The sequence below is a fragment of the Canis lupus genome, chromosome 7 (genome assembly GCF_003254725.2).
Source record: "Canis lupus dingo isolate Sandy chromosome 7, ASM325472v2, whole genome shotgun sequence".
In the NCBI taxonomy this organism is placed as follows: Eukaryota; Metazoa; Chordata; class Mammalia; order Carnivora; family Canidae; genus Canis; species Canis lupus.
This window is the reverse complement of record NC_064249.1, coordinates 30393554-30412210: the sequence shown is the minus strand read 5'-3', so window position 1 is coordinate 30412210 and position 18657 is coordinate 30393554. Positions and strand designations below refer to the sequence as shown.

Genomic DNA, 18657 nt, shown 5'->3' with positions numbered 1-18657 from the left:
GCTTTTTTCATTTTCTCTCCCTACTCCTAATGATTAAGAGTTTGCTTACGAGGCTAGTAGGCTAAAACAGCAAAAATATCAATTTGTCTAAAATTGACTTCAGACAGAACCCTGAAATGAGAGGGTTACATTTGGGTATTCTCCAGACTCTTCCCCTACTCTTGTCCAAATGGTCTACATTTTGTTCCTTCCTTGACTCTACCGGCCTCCCACCTGGATTTTTCCTTTTCTTCGCTCGCTCTCATCCTGTCCCTCCCCCTGGTGTGCCTTTTGCAGGGTGTTCTCATAAGGACACTTCCAAACCCTCTTCAGCATTCACCGGGCAACCAGTGAGCAGGGGACACACTCTGGGCCCAGGTAGCCAAGCTGAGCAGAGTCAGCCAAGGCACTTCAGGACCAGGAATTTCCCATTCCAATTTTAATCGACACATCAAGGGACATTTTGTCCGCAAAAGCAAAACAAACTAAAAAGCACATTCATTTGTGTTCCAGGTAGTAGGTAAGAGGCCCCAGTCCAGCCTTTCTTAAGCCGAAAAAAGGACTCACTCCTAAAAGGAGATTGGGGCAAGATGGAGACTTCATTTCAAGCTGGCTGATTTCTCAAATTGCAACACATAAATTACCTAGTCCAGGCGAAGGACAAGCCTTGCAAGCGGCAAGGCGGGAGATGTGTTCCATGTGGACGACTGAATCATCCCATCGTCATTCTCATTTTTTTTTTTTTCCCCTTTGTAAAGGGAGCGCTGCTTTTTCTTTAGGTGAGGCTCCGAGAAACCTAGAAGGGCTGACACCGAGGCGAGAACGGAGCCGGCAAAGAGGAGGGACTATGGAGGGATCTGCGGGACTGGACCTCCGAGGCAGAGGAGACGGCGGCCGGTCGGCGGGACAGGCGGACCCCCAGGCGGGCAGAGCGCCCGGCGGCAGGAGCCCAGCCCTCGGGAGACCCCGGCCTCCAGCGCCCGGAGAAGGAGCCTGGGTGGGACCGGGGGGCCGGGCCCTCCGGACGGGGGGTGATGGACAGGCGGCGTCCTCCAATGGCGTCCTCCCGAGGCCGCGGGGCGGGCCAATGAGCGGGCCGCGGGGGCGGGCGCGGGCGCGGGGCGGGGACTGCCGCGGGGGCCAGCGGCGGGGAGCGCGGCGTGGAGGTGCCAGCGGGCGCGGGCGCGGGCGCGGGCGCGGGCGGCTGCAGCAGCGAGGCCGAGGTTCCTCCCGCGAGCCGAGCGGGGTGCAGTGGGGCCGGCGGCCCAGTGGCGCGGCGGCGGCGGCGGCGGCGGCGGCGGCGTTGGGAGGACGATGGCAGCACTCGCGGGAGCCGCGGCCGTGCTTGCAGCCGCAGCCCGCAGGCGCTGGCCGTGGCTGGTGCTGGCGGCGGTGCTCGGGCTGTGTGAGTGATGCGGACGCCGCGGCCGGGGCGGCGGGGCGGCGGGGCCTCCCGGGGCCGGCGCCCTCCCCCTCCTCCTCCTCCTCGCGGCGGCCGCCGAGGCGGGGAGGGGGCGCGGCCTGCGCGCTCCGGGGCCTGGAGGGCGCGCGCGGTTGGGGAGCGCCTGGTTTTCCTTCTTCCCGGTCCCTGCGTGTGCGGGAGGAGGGGCGAGCTCCCCACCTTGCTCCCTCCTGGGGGCGCTGCCGGGTGGCTGCCTGGAGCCTGCGCGGGGTCGCCCGCCTTCCCCGCCTGTGCCCCGGGGGTGCCCCGGCCCGCTGGATTCCGGTTCGGGAACCCGGGGTTCCCGACCTTTCCCACCTCAGGAAGGCGGCGGAGGAAGGAAGGTCGCAGGGTTTGCTTTCGCAGGGCCTTTGTTGGCTTGTGTCCTCGTTCTAAACGCACGTCCTCTTTGAGCCTGTAAACTCCATTTCGAATGCTCTCCAGTGCATTTTGTAAGCCTCCGGGATCGAGGAGTCCTGCAATCTCCTGGGTCTCGCCTCTAGCCGCCGAGCACCCATACCGACAGTACATCTGCATTACTTCTGGGTTGCACTGGGAATAGCACTGAAATGACCGGGCTTAAAAAGAATTTGGTCAAATCCCTAATGATTCCAGACAGAGTCACCACGGTTTGACAAGACACCAGACATTAAAAAGCTCATTTTTCCTTTTTTTTTTTTTTTCTAAATGACCTTTCTTTCTTGCCAAATTTCATGGGTCAACTTAAGGTAAACCTCAGGCTCGATTTATTGCATTGGATGAGTTGTTTTATGGACATCTGAAGTGGTGTTGGCCATAGGACATTGTGCTGTTCAAAGCCGAGGACTTGTTGCTGTTTCAGAGTGCGGTTAAGTAATGGCTATAAAGAAGGCCAACTCCTAAGAAACCACGTAGACTTTTTCCTTTCTTTTGTTTCCCAAAATGTCAGTTGCATCACAGTGGCTGAATACAAGTTTACTCAGTAATTTCTCTCATAGAAAAGTCCTTAGTGTAGTCTTTGGGACCAGGAAAACTATTATTTAACCGGTGATTCCAGAGGTGGTGAGGTGTAAAGGTAAAAGCCCTCACCTTCTAGAGGTTGACAGATGAAGATATACGGTGTTTACATAAGTCAGAGTCTATTCTGTATAAATGTCTGTTCTGAGGGAAAAAAGGTTAAAAGTTTCTTGTTGGTGATGGTGCCAGTATTTGTGTTTTAAGTTAACCGGTAGGAAATAGCCTAAACATAAGGTTTATGAGAAATCTTGTGTGTGTCAGACAGAATAATTAGGAAAGTTCAGACATTGCTACTGACTCTAGGTCCTAGAAGCAGCAGAACTGACATACTGAATATTAATGGATATTAATATGAAAAGACCATCAGAATAATAACTACAAACACCTTGGATGGGCCCGGCTCTTCAGTAAGGAAAAATGAATGTTGACAGATGAAAATCAGCCACTAATGCTACTGCTTAATTTTGGGAAACTATCAAATGCTTCCTCTTGCCAAATTGTCTTTTCCTGGTTGTGGGTAGTGTCTATAGCAGTCCACTTTGATAGAAGACCTTCCTGAATTTGATCCAGATACAGTTATTCAGCAAACATTGATTAAGCACCTTGTAAGTATTACAATGCACCAAACATACTTGGGAAGGATGGTCCCTGCTCTCCTGTAACTCACGGTTCAGCGGGAGAAGCACCCTGCACTAAGTCATATAAAAAGTCATTTGATGGTGGTGTGCTGTGAGAGCTTGAAGAAGGGCCATCATCTCAGACTGGAGTTGAGGGCCTGGAGGAAGGGATGCTTAAGCTGAGTAGGCACTGGGCAAGGAAACAGTAGGAGCAGAGTCCTGAATAGACCTGTTCTTACATAGGTAGGTCAGTGTGGTGGGAGATAGGTGTGTGCGGTGGGAGGGAGATGGGGGCAGTGGAGGTGGGGGAGCCAGCCAAAGGCATTAACTCACAAAAGATCTTGTAAGGCTGGTTTTTTATCCTGAGGACTTGGGGAAGCTGGTGAAGGATTTCTTTCTGGAGATGTGAAGAATGGATTGGAGGGGTGGGAGACTGAAGAAACCGGAGAGGGCTATTGTCATAATCCAGAGGTGGAGGATGAGGGGCTGAGTTAAAGCAGTGGGATATGAAGAGAGGACATGCCCGTGAGCTAGTTAGAAAGTACATTTGATAGGGCTTGGAAACGGATTTGCTGTGGCCTTGAAAGAGGAATGAAAGATAATCCTAATGTTTGGGACTTGGGAAATGGCCTATTTTTGGCAAGTGGGGCTTTTCACAGGTGAACGTGGGATTGAGGGAATAGTGTATGAGGAAGATGATGATGACGATGAAGTTACTTTTGGGTATGTTGAATTTCAGATACTGCTGAGACATCCTAACAGAGGTGGGCAGAAGACAGTAGGATAGATGGTTCTGGAGATGAGAAAGTTCTAGTTGGAACTGCAGATTTGGAATGCATCATGTAGATAGTAGTTAAAGCTACCATTGCTTGGATGAGGTCACCAACAGAGACCTGTAGAGAGTGTATTGAAGGAAATAGGAGGGCCAAGGACAGAGCCCTGGGGTATACGGAACCTGAGAAGGAGGTCTGATGAGTAAAGGAAGAACTGGAAGAATGCTGTCTTTGAAACCAAGAGATAATGAAGTTTTAAGCAAGAGGGAGTGGTGAAGAGTATAAGAAGACATTAAATATGATGAGGATTAGTTGGATTTGGCAATTGTCAGGTCTGTGGTCCCCCATAAATAGAAATGAACACACAATATATGAAGAATAAATTTCAGTAATTTGCGCTGACCATTTTATTTTTTTAAGATTTTATTTATTTCTTCATGAGAGACACAGAGAGAGAGGCAGAGACACAGGGAGAGGGAGAAGTAGGCTCCATACTGGGAACCTGATGCGGGACTTGATCCCAGGTCTCCAGGATCAGGCCCTGGGCGGAAGGCAGGCCCTAAACCGCTGAGCCACCCAGGGATCCCCTGCGCCGCCCATTTTAGTAAATGGCACCAACATGCATCTTGTTGCTCAACGCAGAAGCCTAGGATCCACCCTTGATTCCTCCCTGTCTTTCATCTAGCCCCACATCCAACATGTTCTGCCCTCTGTAAAATGCATTTGGAATTTGCCCACTAGTTTTCTCTTAGCGGTCCATTCTTAGCATTTTAGTCAGATTCACCCAGCTGGTCTTCCCGTTCCTCTATCCTGCCTCTTTTCAAAAACTTTTTATTTTTTATTTTTTAAAGATTTTATTTATTCATGAGAGACACACAAAGAGAGAGAAGGAGAGGCAGAGACACAGGCAAAGAGAGAAGCAGGCTCCATGCAGGGAGCCCGAAGTGAGACTCAATCCTGATCGTCTCAATCCTGTTGTAGCCTCATTCATGCCTTGGGCTGAAGGCGGCGCTAAACCGCTGAGCCACCCAGGTGTTCCTTAAAAACTTTTAAAAAAAGATTTTATTTATTTGAGAGAGGGCTCACGTGAGTAGTGGAAGGGGGAGGGGCAGAGGGCGAACCAGGCTCCCCACTGATCGGGAGCCAGACTCTGGCCATTCCAGGACCCTGAAATCATGACCTGAGCTGAAATATTCTGACTCTTTTTAATTCATTCTTCACCCAACTGCAAGAATGATTTTTATAAAACTGCAATCAGATCATCTTGCTTTCTTGTTTAAAAGCCCTAATGGCTTCCCCTTACACTCTGAATGGCATACTGGCTTCTTCCATGGCCTGCAATGCTGTGTGGTCTACTTCCTGTCTCTCTGACTTCAGCTTTATGCCACTTGCCCCCCCGCCCACTATTTTCAAGCCACATGCCATCTTTTGCTTTTTGACATTCATTCTCACCTCAAGTCCTTTGCACTTGCTGCTGCTGCCTTTTCCTGTTCTTTCCCCAGAACTGCCCAGAGTTGTCTCCTTTTCATTCAGTAAGATCATAAATGTTACTTTTTTCAGAGAGGCCTTTCTCCATCCACCCTCTCCAGAGGAACTCCCTGTTATCATTCCTGGTCCTTTATTTCCCTGTTGAAATTTCTAACCACTTGGCTTTTCTTTTTTCTTCTCTCAGAATCTAGGATAGAGATAGTGTTTGTCTTGTTTGTAGAAATATTCCTAGTGCTTAGCACAGTGAATACTACAGATGCCAATGTTTGTTAAAGGGCAGTGAGGTATAGGTATGTCTTGATATCAGTTTGTTAGCAGTTTGTAATATGCAGTTAGGATTTAGCCTGGCATATGGTAGGTACTCAATAAATGTTTCTTGAAAAAAGGAATATTTGTTCCAGGTGTGATTTCATGTATTATCTGGTTATTTTCACTCTTTTAAGTACCAGTTCATATTTCTTTGGAAACGAATGAAATGAGTTAACATTCTTCAACTACTTTAAACACCATAGTTTTAGAATTACTAGTTATTGTATTTTTAAATTAATCATGGTTGTTGTAGCCTTTAAGTATTTTATCAATAGGACTTTTGATGCTTGTTGACAAAATTCAGACTTGAGACACTACCTCTGCAGTCAAAGGCCACATATTTCTTTTCTTTTTCTTTTAAAAGATTTTATATATTTATTCATGAAAGACACACAGAGAGAGGCAGAGACATAGGCAGAGGGAGAAGCAGGCTCCATGCAGGGAGCCCGATGTGGAACTTGATCCCAGGACTCCAGGATCACACCCTGAGCCGAAGGCAGACACTTAACCGCTGAGCCACCCAGGCGTCCCTTCTTTTTTTTTTTTAATTTTTTATTCATTTATGATAGTCACAGAGAGAGAGCGAGAGAGAGAGAGAGAGAGGCAGAGAGAGAAGCAGGCTCCATGCACCGGGAGCCTGATGTGGGATTCGATCCCGGATCTCCAGGATCGCGCCCTGGGCCAAAGGCAGGCGCCAAACCGCTGCGCCACCCAGGGATCCCCCAGGCGTCCCTTCTTTTCTTTTTCTTTTTTTTTTTAATTTTATTTATTTATTTGAGAGAGAGAGAGAGAGAGAGAAAGCCAGAGTGAGGGAGAGAGAGAGAGCTCACGAGCTGAGGGAGCGGCAGGAGAGGGAGAAGCAGGCTCTCTGCTGAGCAGGAAACGCTACACGGAGCTGGAATCAGGGACTCTGGGATCATGACATGAGCCGAAGGCAGATGCTTAACCAGCTGAGACACCAGGTGCCCAAAAGGCCACAAATTTCAGTACTAGTTCCCTCAGCCTTTAACTTACTCACTAGGTGGGATAATATAGTATATGTGCTGCCAAAGCGAGCACACTAGGTGGGATAATAAAATTAAACTTACTCCAGGGGCACCTGGGTGGCTCATTGGGTTAAGCATCTGCCTTCAGCTCAGGTCATGATCCTGGGGTCTTGGGCTCTAGTCCCACTTCCGGCTCCCTGCTCAGTGGGGAGTCTGCTGCGTCCTTTCTCTTCGTCCCTCTCTCCACTTGTTCTCTCTCTCAGATAAACATACAGAATCTTAAAAAAGAAAAAAACCAAAACTTAGTCCTTAAAAAAAGATACTCTATCACTTGTTTTTGCCCTAACTCTAGGGTAGTCATTAGGCTCAGATACTCCAAAGGAAGTAAAAACAAATCTTAAGTGAAAAAGAGATATATGTGAAAAGTACATGAAATGAAAATTTATGTATTTACAAAGTAAAGGCACTAAATGAAAACCTACTGGGTGCTTGGTGCTGTTTTAGTTACTGGGGATATAGCAGGGAGACTGGATCCTATACAGGATGAATATACTGAAAAAAATAAAGGACAGATTAAATTCCTAACAGTCACCACTTTTAAGAAAATATGATTCACCTGTTAAAGAAAATATGATTCACCTCTTGTGAAAATTTGCAGAATTAAACTAGAACACTTGTATTACAAAATAGATAATTTTTAAACTTACAAGAGATATGTTGTAGGATTTCATTAATGGCTGATCTTTCCTACTGAGTTTTTAAAATATGCTTTAATTGGGAAAGACTTGTTATACATGGTTTTTAAAAAACATTGCTGCATGCCCTCCATCTAGAAAATGCTGGCCTACCTGTTGAATATTTCTCACATTCTTTTCTATTCCCACTGAGGCTGATTTATGTGATTCCATGGTCACATTTTTCCTGGATGATTAGATCTTCTACAGGGCCCCAAGGGTGTTTTTATTTAAGTTCTATCTTTTATCTGAGAATTTGAATTCTCTGTGTAAGACATGCCTCTTAAGTGTACCTAAACTTTGCAAAGATTTTAATCTTGTTCTCTAGGATCTCTGGCATCATTTGAAATGAGAGAGTAAAAGGTTTGCTCTGACAGAATTTATTATAGATTAGTTTGATCCTTAGGCCCCATCAAAGGGAATTTAATTATTAGAAAAACTAGACATCTCTCCTGAGGTCTTAAGTATCATATAGCTTTGAGTCTTGGTTCCTAAGACCAGTAAGATATGAAGCTTTCATGTATCTTGAGTGATTTTCCTTTCTTCCTTTTCTACTCATTTTGCCAAGTGCTTGACATTAGCAATGCCCTAGAGTCCAGACCATAGTCCTTGGGATTTTGACTGCCATAACAAGGCAGAGGTCAGATGGCTTTGTGACCATTCATAGTGCCTAAATTGAGAAATTTAATTGTCTCATGGGAACCTCATTTCTTTGCCCTTAAACCACTTTATTCAATATCTTTTTGAATGCATGTGGCTTGCTGTAATTTTTATTCACTTAAAATTTTCCATTGTTCCCATTAAATCTTTTACCAAGAAAGAAAGGATGATTTCATTAATAAATTCTCCTTCAGTTAACTTATCTTTCAAACTCAGACTCTCTTTAGAAATTGTGAACTTTGCAATACCTCTGACTCTCTGGGCATATAGTTGGAATATAGTTGGTCCTTAAACGACACTGGGGTTAGAGGTACTGACCCCTACACAATCAAATTCAAGAGTAACTTTTTTTTTTCTTTAAGGATTTTATTTATTCATTCATGAGAGACAGAAGGAAAAGGAGAAGCAGACTCTCTGTGGGGAGCCTGATGTGGGACTCGAAACCAGGACCCTGGGATCACGACCTGAGCCAAAGGCAGATGCTCAACCATTGAGCCACCCAGGGCGCCCCAAGAGTAACTTTTGACTCCCAAAAACCACTAATAGCCTACTGTGGACTGGAAGCCTCACCAATAACATAAATAGTTGATTAACATATTTTGTATGTCATATGTATTATATATAGTATTCTTACAATAAAGCAAGCTAAAGAAAAGAAAATGTTAAGAAAATCATAAGGATGAGAAAATAAATATACAGTACTGTATTAAAAAACAAATGGGGGGGATCCCTGGGTGGCTCAGCGGTTTGGTGCCTGCCTTTGGCCCAGGGCGCAATCCTGGAGTCCCGGGATCGAATCCCACATCAGGTTCCCGGCATGGAGCCTGCTTCTCCCTCTGCCTGTGTCTCTGACTCTCTCTCTCTCTCTCATAAGTAAATAAATAAATCTTAAAAAAAAATTAAAAAAAAAACAAAAACAAATGTATAAGTGAACCTGTGCAGTTCAAACTGGTATTGTTCAAGACTCAACTGTAGTTGTCTTGCAACTAAGTTTAGCTAAATGCATTTAGAAATGTACTATGTCTTTGTCGAGCCTCAGTTATCATTTTTTTTTTAAGTTTTTTTTTTTTAATTTTTATTTATTTATGATAGTCACACACACACACACAGAGAGAGAGATAGGCAGAGGGAGAAGCAGGCTCCATGCACCGGGAGCCCGACGTGGGATTCCATCCCGGGTCTCCAGGATCGCGCCCTGGGCCAAAGGCAGGCGCCAAACCGCTGCGCCACCCAGGGATCCCGCCTCAGTTATAATTGTAGATAATTGCTGCACAGATTGAAATCCATGACTTGAGCTTTGTTCGTGTCATGCTATAACCAACTGAACAAACTTTGATTTGCAATGAACATGGTTTATGCTACGGCCCTGATACTCTACTTGGGAATCTGAGACTTTATTAAGTGCAATTTAAAAATATTTTTTAAAATGCTTTTATCAAAGTTAAAAAATGTATTCTTTTTCTCTTCAAACATTAAGGATCACAGTGTGGAGTTATGTCACTTTAATGTAATCTTGTGTTTTTCCTAAAAAAGTGAAGGTACTATGTTGTAGACTGAGCTTCAGTGAGAACCTTAGATGACCCTGTACCAGAAGGTATCTTATAGTTAGTTGCTCTTCAGTCGCGTCCAGGTCATATTTGCTATATGCCCTTCTTCAAAGAGTGTTGCTCAGAAACACTGGTAAAGGATTCCATTTCCTAAGAGAAAAATGTGTTAAAATGCAAGTATTTGGGGCATCCCGGGTGGCTCAGCGGTTTAGCGCCCCTTCGGCCCAGGGCACATCAGGCTCCCTGCATGGAGCCTACTTCTCCCTCTGCCTCTGTGCCTCTTTCTCTGTGTTTCTCATGAATAAATAAATAAAAATCTTTAAAAATAAATAAAATAAAATGCAAATATTTGAGACCTTTTTTTTTTTTTAAGATTTTATTTATTTATTCATGAGAGACACAGACTGAGAGAGAGAGGCAGAGACACAGGCAGAGGAAGAAGCAGGCTCCATGCAGAGAGCCCGATGTGGAACTCAATCCTGGGACTCCAGGATCACACCCTGGGCCAAAGGCAGATGCTCAACCACTGAGCCACCCAGGCGTCCCAAGACCTTCTAAATGGCTAAGAAGGGCAGAGAGAAAAGGAATGAGTAGTTTAGGAGAAATTTTGAATTAATTGATACTATATCTGTCTATATAGATATAGATACAGATCCTGTGTGTGTGTGTGTCTTTTCTGCCAGGTATAGTTCTTTCTTAGCCCTTAGAATTTAGATATAAAACTAGCTTCATGCTATTTCTTTTGCTCTTCCCTCATTCACTGAGTGCTTACTATGTGCCAGGTCTGTGCTAAGCAATTATTATTATTTTTTAAGATTTCATTTATTTATTCATCTGAGGCAGGGAGGGGCAGAGACACAGGCAGAGGGAGAAGCAGGCTCCATGCAGGGAGCCCAATGTGGAACTCAATCCTGGGACTCCAGGATCATGCCCTGGGCCAAAGGCAGGTGCCAAACCACTGACCCATCCGGGGATCCCCCTCTGCTAAGCAACTTAAATGCATTATCTCATCTACAATTCTGTGTGATTATTACTATTTTTATGAATTTCGCAGATGAGCAAACTAAGAATCCAGTAGCTTGTGTAACTTGTGCACAAGTCACATAAAGCTAATCCATGGTAGGGATGGGACTCAAAGCATTTATTTGCAACCTCTCTGCTATATTATAGAATTTCTCCTTCAAAGTCTCTAACCATTTCTTAGGAGGTTTTTGGCATATCTGAAATGTTTACATAGAGTCTTTCCTCTGTGCCAAGGTATCCAGTTTCCTGCTCTTTGTGGTAATGTTTGTATAAGAATCTTGATGGCTTGCTTCCTGCTGACTCTGCTGTGGAGGAACAGAGCTGCCATGTTGAAGCCATCCTTACTGACAATGCAGAATCTGTGCCACCCAATGCTCTGATACTCAGGGTGGTTTTTTGTTTTGTTTTTTAAAGATTTTATTTATTTATTTATGAGAGACAGAGAGAGAGAGAGAGAGAGAGAGGCAGAGACACAGGCAGAGGGAGAAGCAGGATGCCTGCAGGGAGCCTGATGTGGGATTCGATCCCAGGACCCCTGGATCACGATCTGAGCCCACGGCTGACACTCAGCCACTAAGCCACCCAGACGCCCCATTACTCAGGGATTTTTAATGATATGTTTTTTGTAGGTTTCTCTCTTATACTGATCCTTCTGGCTACCACACAGAGCAAGTCCATTTAACCAAGCCTCCGATACCACGCTCGGCTCAGAAAGGTCCCTTGCCCCATAGCAGAAGGCACTATGGACCAAGCCAGTGAGCCTGACCTTTTGGATTGGGTTGAGTTCTTCCCTGGAGGCTGTGTAAATCCTTCCACAGTTGAGACTTGTGTCAGGCTAGACCCCTCAGGATGTCCAATCAGGCCCTAGGGGTTTGCAGAGAGGCTCCCCACTGGCACCTTTGCCTGGCCCTCCACTCCATCAGCAGAGGTTCCAGAGCTCTGCTGCTTTGCCTGCCACAAGTCGGAGTCCCAGCCCTTCTCTCTGAACTTGTTGGGGACTTGGTCTTAACCACTTTCAGCTATTAGGAATTTAATCCTCCCTCACCACCCGCCCCCCCTGACTGTAAGTGTAGAAGAACCCCAGTGAGGCTTACTGAATTTTACAACACTGGAGAAATTAGAGAATGTATTATTTTTTTTAAGATTTTATTTATTTATTCATGAGAGATAGAGAAAGAGGCAGAGACACAGGCAGAGGGAGAAGCAGACTCTCTGCAGAAGCCCCATGTGGGACTTGATCCTGGACCCCAGGATTCCTCCCTGAGTCAAAGGCAGACACTCAACTACGAGCCACCCAGGTGTCCCCAGAGAACGTATTGGTAATGAGCAGAGGTGATAGCGATTGTAATCGGACTCTAGCATAGGGATTTCAGAACAGAACATGCTGAGAGGCAGTTTCGCATTGTCATTTCAGAGTGTAGGTCCACAGTCTCTTATCAGCAATTTAAAATGCCCAAATTGGGACGCCTGGGTGGCTCAGCAGTTTGACACCTGCCTTCAGCCTAGGGTGTGATCCTGGAGACCTGGGATTTTTTTTTTTTTTTTTTTTTTTTTAGATTTTATTTATTTATTCATGAGAGATACACACACAGAGAGGCAGAGACATAGGCAGAGGGAGAGGAGAAGCAGGCTCCTTGCAGGAGGCCCAATGTGGGACTTGATCTGGGACTCTGGGATCACATCCTGAGCCAAAGGCAGATGCTCAACCGCTGAGCTGTCCAGGCATCCTGAGACCTGGGATTGAGTCCCGCGTTGGGCTCCCTGCAAGGAGCCTGCTTCTCTCTCTGCCTATGTCTCTGTCTCTCTCTCTGTGTCTCTCATGAATAAATAAATAAAATCTTTAAAAATGAATAAATAAAAATGCCCAAATCTCTGAAAACAGAAACTTTTCCCCTAAGTTTGATACAAGTTCTTTTGGCTGCAAAAGTTGACCTGTACTAAAGAGAGGCTATTATTAGTCCTGATCCCATTTGGTATGATCAATCATGTGTTTCATGACAGAAATACTAATGCATTTGACTGTGGAATGCTGCCCTGAACCCTATTGAGGCTCGTAGATAACATATAGTGAATGCATTGTATTAATTTTTTTAAATCTGAAAAATTCTACATCTCAAACACAGCTGGCCTCAAGGGTTTTCAGTAAGAGGTTGTAGGCCTGTGCAGTATTTTATCTCTGACATTTTCTTCTACTCTCAGAAATACTAAGAGCTACACAAGACATTTTTAGTTCTTTAAATGTTGTGGTACATCTAACTAATTAATGGTTTGCTACTTTAACATGCCTCATTCAAATTCCTTTCTCAGTTTATGTTAGCTTGGACCTGGCCTCCCTATCATTCAGGGGTTCTGGGTCTGTAAACTGGCTCAAGTCTGGAAATTTTTTTTTTTAAATAAATTTTATTTTTTCATGAGACACAGAGAGAGAGAGAGGCAGAGACACAGGCAGAGGGAGAAACAGGCTCCACACAGGGAGCCCCACATGGGACTCGATCCTAGGTCTCCAGGATCATGCCCTGGGCTGAAGGCGGCGCCAAACCGCTCAGCCACCTGGGCTGCCCTCAAGTCTGGAAATTGATTGAGGGGTGTGACTTTCTGTTTCTGTGACTCAATTTAGACTTTCATTCACTTGACCTAGAACTTTTCTGCGTATAAAGATCAAGTAAGAATTTAGTAAGCTGCTCATCTGTATCTCATCTAGGAACACCATGATTGTCCAGCTAATGCTGAATGCAGGTCTCTGCGAGTCAGACTGTTCTGATCCCTGCTCTCATCTCATCTAACTTATTATCTGTTAGAGTAACCGTACCCCCCTCTGGCTATTGCATGCTGCCGCTTTACCCCTGCTGCTCTAGGATGCCGTTGCTTCCATTGTATTTAGGAAGCATTGTGTCCCACTGAAGGTCTGGCGCACAGAGCAGAGTGATCACAGAACTCTTCAAGGATGTGGGGCTCCTCTCACAAATTTATTTCTCACAATCATGGTGAAAGATGTGTCTTCTGGACCCTCCCATAGTGGGTGAGAGGTCTTAAATGACAAATCCACTCTTTTTTTCTTTTTTTTTTTGACAAATCCACTCTTAACATTCCAATCTCTTGGGACGCCTGGGTGGCTCAGTGGTTGAGCACCTCCCTTCAGCCCAGGGTTGGATCCTGGAGTCCCGAGATGGAGTCCCACATCGGGCACCCTTTAGGGAGCCTGCTTCTCCCTCTGCCTATGTCTCTGCCTCTCTCTGTGTCTCTCACAAATAAATAAATAAAATCTTAAAAATAAAACAAAACAAAACATTCCAATCTCCTTAAGCCTTTGAGTCCCTTCCTCTATGTTGAAGCAAGATGGATCTGGCACTTCCAAGTTCATTTACCATGGGCCACATTGTAGCCAAGGAATTGAAACAAACTATAAGAACTCTTTGACTCTCCCAGTTGCAACATGAAATGCAGAATATTTGTTTAGTGGGCCCATATCAATAAATTTGGCCTGATCCAACTTTGTTTCACTTACTGTTATCCCTCATATTTAGTATCCCATCTCACACACATTCCCTGGATTTCTGTCCGTATAAATTAGAAGAATCCAGTAATTCTTTTGGGAGTATAGTGGGTCTCCTTTGTACAGGTAGGGGCCTTCTGTGATTTGAGTCCAGTTATAAATCTGGAAGCAGGGGATCCCTGGGTGGCTCAGTGGTTTAGCACCTGCCTTCAGCCCAGGGCGTGATCCTGGGATTCGGGATTGAGTTCCGCATGGGGCTCCAGTTCCGCATCGGGCTCCCTGTGAGGAGCCTGCTTCTCCCTCTGCCTGTGTCTCTGCCTCTCTCTGTGTCTCTCATGAATAAATAAATATAAAGTCTTAAAAAAAAAATCTGGAAGCAAAGAAGAGCGGTGGGGGTGGGTCCTGAGGAGAACCAGCAGTGTCTTTCAGGGCAGCTGCCTCAGGAGAGGCCATTCCAGTTTCCTTGGGGAAAGCTCTATTCTTCTCCTTAGGGGTAGAGTGGTTACTTCTACGGGCAGAGAAGACTCTTCAGTATTTAGGGGTTCAGGTTCAGTGTTGCCAGCTTCATCAGGGTCCCCAATTTTCAGGATTCTGTTCTTAATCAGTGCCCTCACTTTATTTATTTAAAGATTTTATTTATTCATGAGAGAGACACAGAGAGAGAGAGAGAGAGAGGCAGAGACACAAGCAGAGGGAGAAGCAGGCTCCCTGCCGGGAGCCCGATGTGGGACTTGATCCCTGGACTCCAGGATCACGCCCTGAGTTGGGAGGCAGACGCTCAACCTCTGAGCCACCCAGGCATCCCAGTGACCTCACTTTAGTAGTAGATATCCTCTGAGGTTGGGGATTCAGTTTGCTTTGTAATTCAGCCACTCTCAGGTTGAGATTCTGGGTTTGGTTTCAGCAATCTCATCTCTGTGACTAAAGGAGATAAAAGTCTCTTTCAGGATAGACATAGAAGTTTTCTGATCATTTATTCAACCCTTAAAGTTGGAATTCAAAGCCCTGAGCTCATCTCTTTTCCCACTTCATCTAGTAGCATTAGGAACAATCAGTCAATATCATTATATTCACTAGTTTGATGAATGTTTAGAGGTATTATATACCTGATGACCCAGAACCTTGCCTTTTATAAGCATTTGATTAGGAGTATCCAGTGGAGATATTTTGCAGATCTCTATTACCACATCGTTCCATGGACAGTGTTCTTTTTATTACTAGAAATGGAGTCATTAGTGTCTTTAATCAGATTAGAAAGCTGATTCCAGAAACCCCAGGACCAAATTCAGAAAACTTATCATTGAGATTCTGCTCTTCTAGAACCACTCTCTGTACCAAAATCTGTATTAGGGTCCGAGAAACAGAACCAGCAGGATGGATGGATGGTTAGATGGATGGATGGATGGATGGATGGATGGATGGATGGATGGATGGTTGGATGGATGGATGGATGGATGGATGGATGGATGGATAGATAGGTAATTTTAAGGAAATGGCTCACACAGTTATGGAAGCTTAGTAATTCTAAAATCAACAGGGTAGGCCAACAGACTAGAGATTCAGGGAAGTAGTATAGTTTGAGTCCAGGTACAGTATGCTGGTAGAATTCTTTTTCAGGGGTGGTTATTCTTTTGTTCTTTTAAGACCTTCAACTGATTGCGCGAGGCCCCCCTTCATTGTGAAGGATAGTCTACTCAAAATCTACTAGTTTTAGTGTTAATGTCATCTAAAAAATATCTTCATAGAAACCTCTAGATTTATCTTTGACCAAAGATTATTGGTCCAGCTGGTGACCCAACCAAGATGATATAAAATTAACCATCAATGTAAAAGATAAGGCATATCTCAAATTGTTGGTTTCCCCTGATTGTACCCAATTCTGTTCTTTGCTGTATTTCAGCATTTCCTATTCACATCTCAAGTCAGCGATGTCTGACTTTGGTCTCCTCTCACTATGTGACACTTTGATGAAGGCCACCTGATATTGCCCAGTCACATATCCTCTTCCAGGCCTTTTCTTTCTGGACTTCTTTGCTTTCCTTGACATCGTTAACCACTCTGGTCTTATTTCCTTTGTCTTTGTGACATGACTTGTGATTCTCATCGCCTTTCCCTGTCTGCTCCAAGCGTTGCTCTTCCACCTGTGCCCCAGGGTTGATTTTCCTTAGGTTCTGATAGTCTCACCATGTGCTCATCTTTGGTGATCTTCTTTTTCTCTTTTTTGACTACAACCCATATTCAGTAGGTATAGGCATTCAGTAAGGGTTTGTTAAGTAAATGGTGACTCCCAAATGTATGTCCATCACTCTGAACTACAGACTCTTACCCACTGTCCATTTCCATTAGAATGTCCAGAGGCACCCCCAAACTTTGTTGAAAACTACTTCAGGACACCTGGGTGGCTCAGCAGTTGAGCATCTGCCTTTGGCTCAGGACGTAATCCTGGGGTCCAAGGTTTGAGTCCCACATCGGGCTCCCTGCATGGAGCCTGCTTCTCCCTCTGCCTATGTCTCTGTGTCTCTCATGAATAGATAAATAAAATCTTAAAAAAAAAAAACACAATAAAACTCCATGTATCTCTTCTTTCCCACATGGGGCCTCCACTTCACTCCCCATTGTTCTCACTGTTTCCTGCTTCTCCTTAGCCTTTTCCTCAGTCACCCAAGCCAAAAAGCTTGATCATCTTAGACTCCTCTCTTTCCCTTACACACCTCCATGGAATTTTTTTTTAAATTTAAATATTTTATTTATTCATGAGAGACGGAGAGAGAGAGAGAGAGAGAGAGAGAGAGGCAGAGACCCAGGCAGAAGAAGCAGGCCCATGCAGGGAGCCTGACCCCCGCCTGAGCCTGGCCTGAAGGCGGCGCTAAACCTCTGAGCCACCCAGGACACCCCCACCTCCATGGATTTAAATCAGTCTTGCCAGTGTTTACCTTTTATTTCTGAATCCAGCTCTTCCTTTCGCTTGTGCTAGGACAAGTTGCCAGCCATTTGAAGTCCATATTACTTCGAGAGCCTCCTAATGGTATATGTTCCCCTCAGGTCTACCCTCCCAACTGTTACCAGAGGGATCTTTCATAGGCAGATGTAATTGTGCTACTCCTGTGCCAAGACCCTCTATCCCTATTATCTCTAGGATGAGCTCAGGTCCTTAGCTTGATTCATCTGTCTTGCCCTCAGCACCTGCCATTTCCTTCTTTGCTCTTTATTGATTGTTTGCAGCATTTCTTCATGATGCTTGTTTTGTCTTGATTTTGTATATGATACGTTCACTCTCCCTCCTTTTTTTTTTTTTTTAAAGATTTTAATTTATTTATTTATGAGAGACACACAGAGAGAGTCAGAGACATAGAGGGAAAAACAGGCTCCTTGCAGGGACTCAATCCCCGGACCCGGGATCATGCCCTACTGCTGAGCCACCCAGGTGTCCCTCACTTCCTGATCATATTTACCTTTATATTTACCTGGCTAACTCCTATTTAGCCTTTCAATCTCAAGTGCATTGTCATGCAGCAGATATCCCCAGGTAAGGCCAAAACACACTGCCTCTAAGCTTCCCCTCTATCACTTCATATAAAAAATTATCTTTTATTTATTTATTAAAAATATTTATTTATTAAAGAGAGAGCACAGTGGGGCAGAGGGAGGGGCAGACTCCCTGCTGAGTAGGAGGCCACATGTGGGGCTTCATCCCAGGACCCCGAGATCGTGCCCTGAACTAACGGCAGATGCTTAACCAACTGAGCCACCCAGGTGATGTAGTTTTGGAATATAGGTGAGGTTTAGTGTGGGGTCCAGAGCCAGTGGCCAAGAAAGAATTCTTGAGATGTCTTTGGTGCAAAAAGGTGGTTTTATTAAATCTGGGGGACAAGACCCGTGGGTAGAAAGAGCTGCTGCCCTGGAGTTGTGAGAGGTGGCTGATTATATACTTGAGAGTTGGGTGAGGTAAGGAAAAGGGGGGTTTTCAAAAGAACTTTCATATGCTAAAGAGGACCTACCAGTTACTACAGGCCTTGCCTTTGTTAAGGTGGTTTTTCCCTCTAGCAAGGCATTAAGACAATTGGGAGCTTCCTGGAGGAATGTCACACATAGCACACCCAGTAAGTGTGGGGCCAGGGTGGGGGGGGGGGGGGGAGGTTGCCAGGTGTCAGCTTGTGCTTTGTCCTCAGTTTCTGCTCCCTCATCACAGGCACCCCTATAAGATTACCTCTCCAAATGCAGAAACTGTGTCTTATTCACCTCTGGGTCTCCAACACTTAGCACAATACCTAGAACATGTTGAGTGTTGAATAGGTACGTGAAGTGTTAAACTGAATCCCAGGTGGGAACTATAAACATTAGAGAGTGAGTGAAAATAAGGAGGCAGGTCCTCCTAGAACTTGGGACTTCAAGATCCAGGGAGTCTAGACACTGGATTTCACAGTGATACGGCTCAGGGGGAAATGGTAAAACCAAGCTCTTAAGGGCATGACAGCCAGCAAGAACATAATGTTGGCTTATTAACTGACAGCATTGTAAATGTTGGGAGGTTAGACTGCTTATGTGGGTGGGGCTGGTAGTGCATTTTTCTCCCTGTGCAAAGGCAGACTGTCCTCATAAGATTGCCCAGGG

The 18657-nt window shown here is 45.2% G+C and overlaps 1 protein-coding gene across 1 annotated transcript in view; it reads left to right on the top strand.

Moving 5' to 3' along the window:
- The first annotated feature begins 826 nt into the window (after positions 1 to 826).
- MPZL1 (myelin protein zero like 1) overlaps positions 827 to 18657 on the top strand; it is a 71206-nt gene continuing 53375 nt past the window's right edge. The window contains exons 1-2 of the mRNA XM_025429661.3: positions 827 to 976; positions 1051 to 1384. Of these exons, the coding sequence (XP_025285446.3) occupies positions 827 to 976; positions 1051 to 1384 (484 nt within the window). The remainder of the gene's footprint in view (positions 977 to 1050; positions 1385 to 18657) is intronic.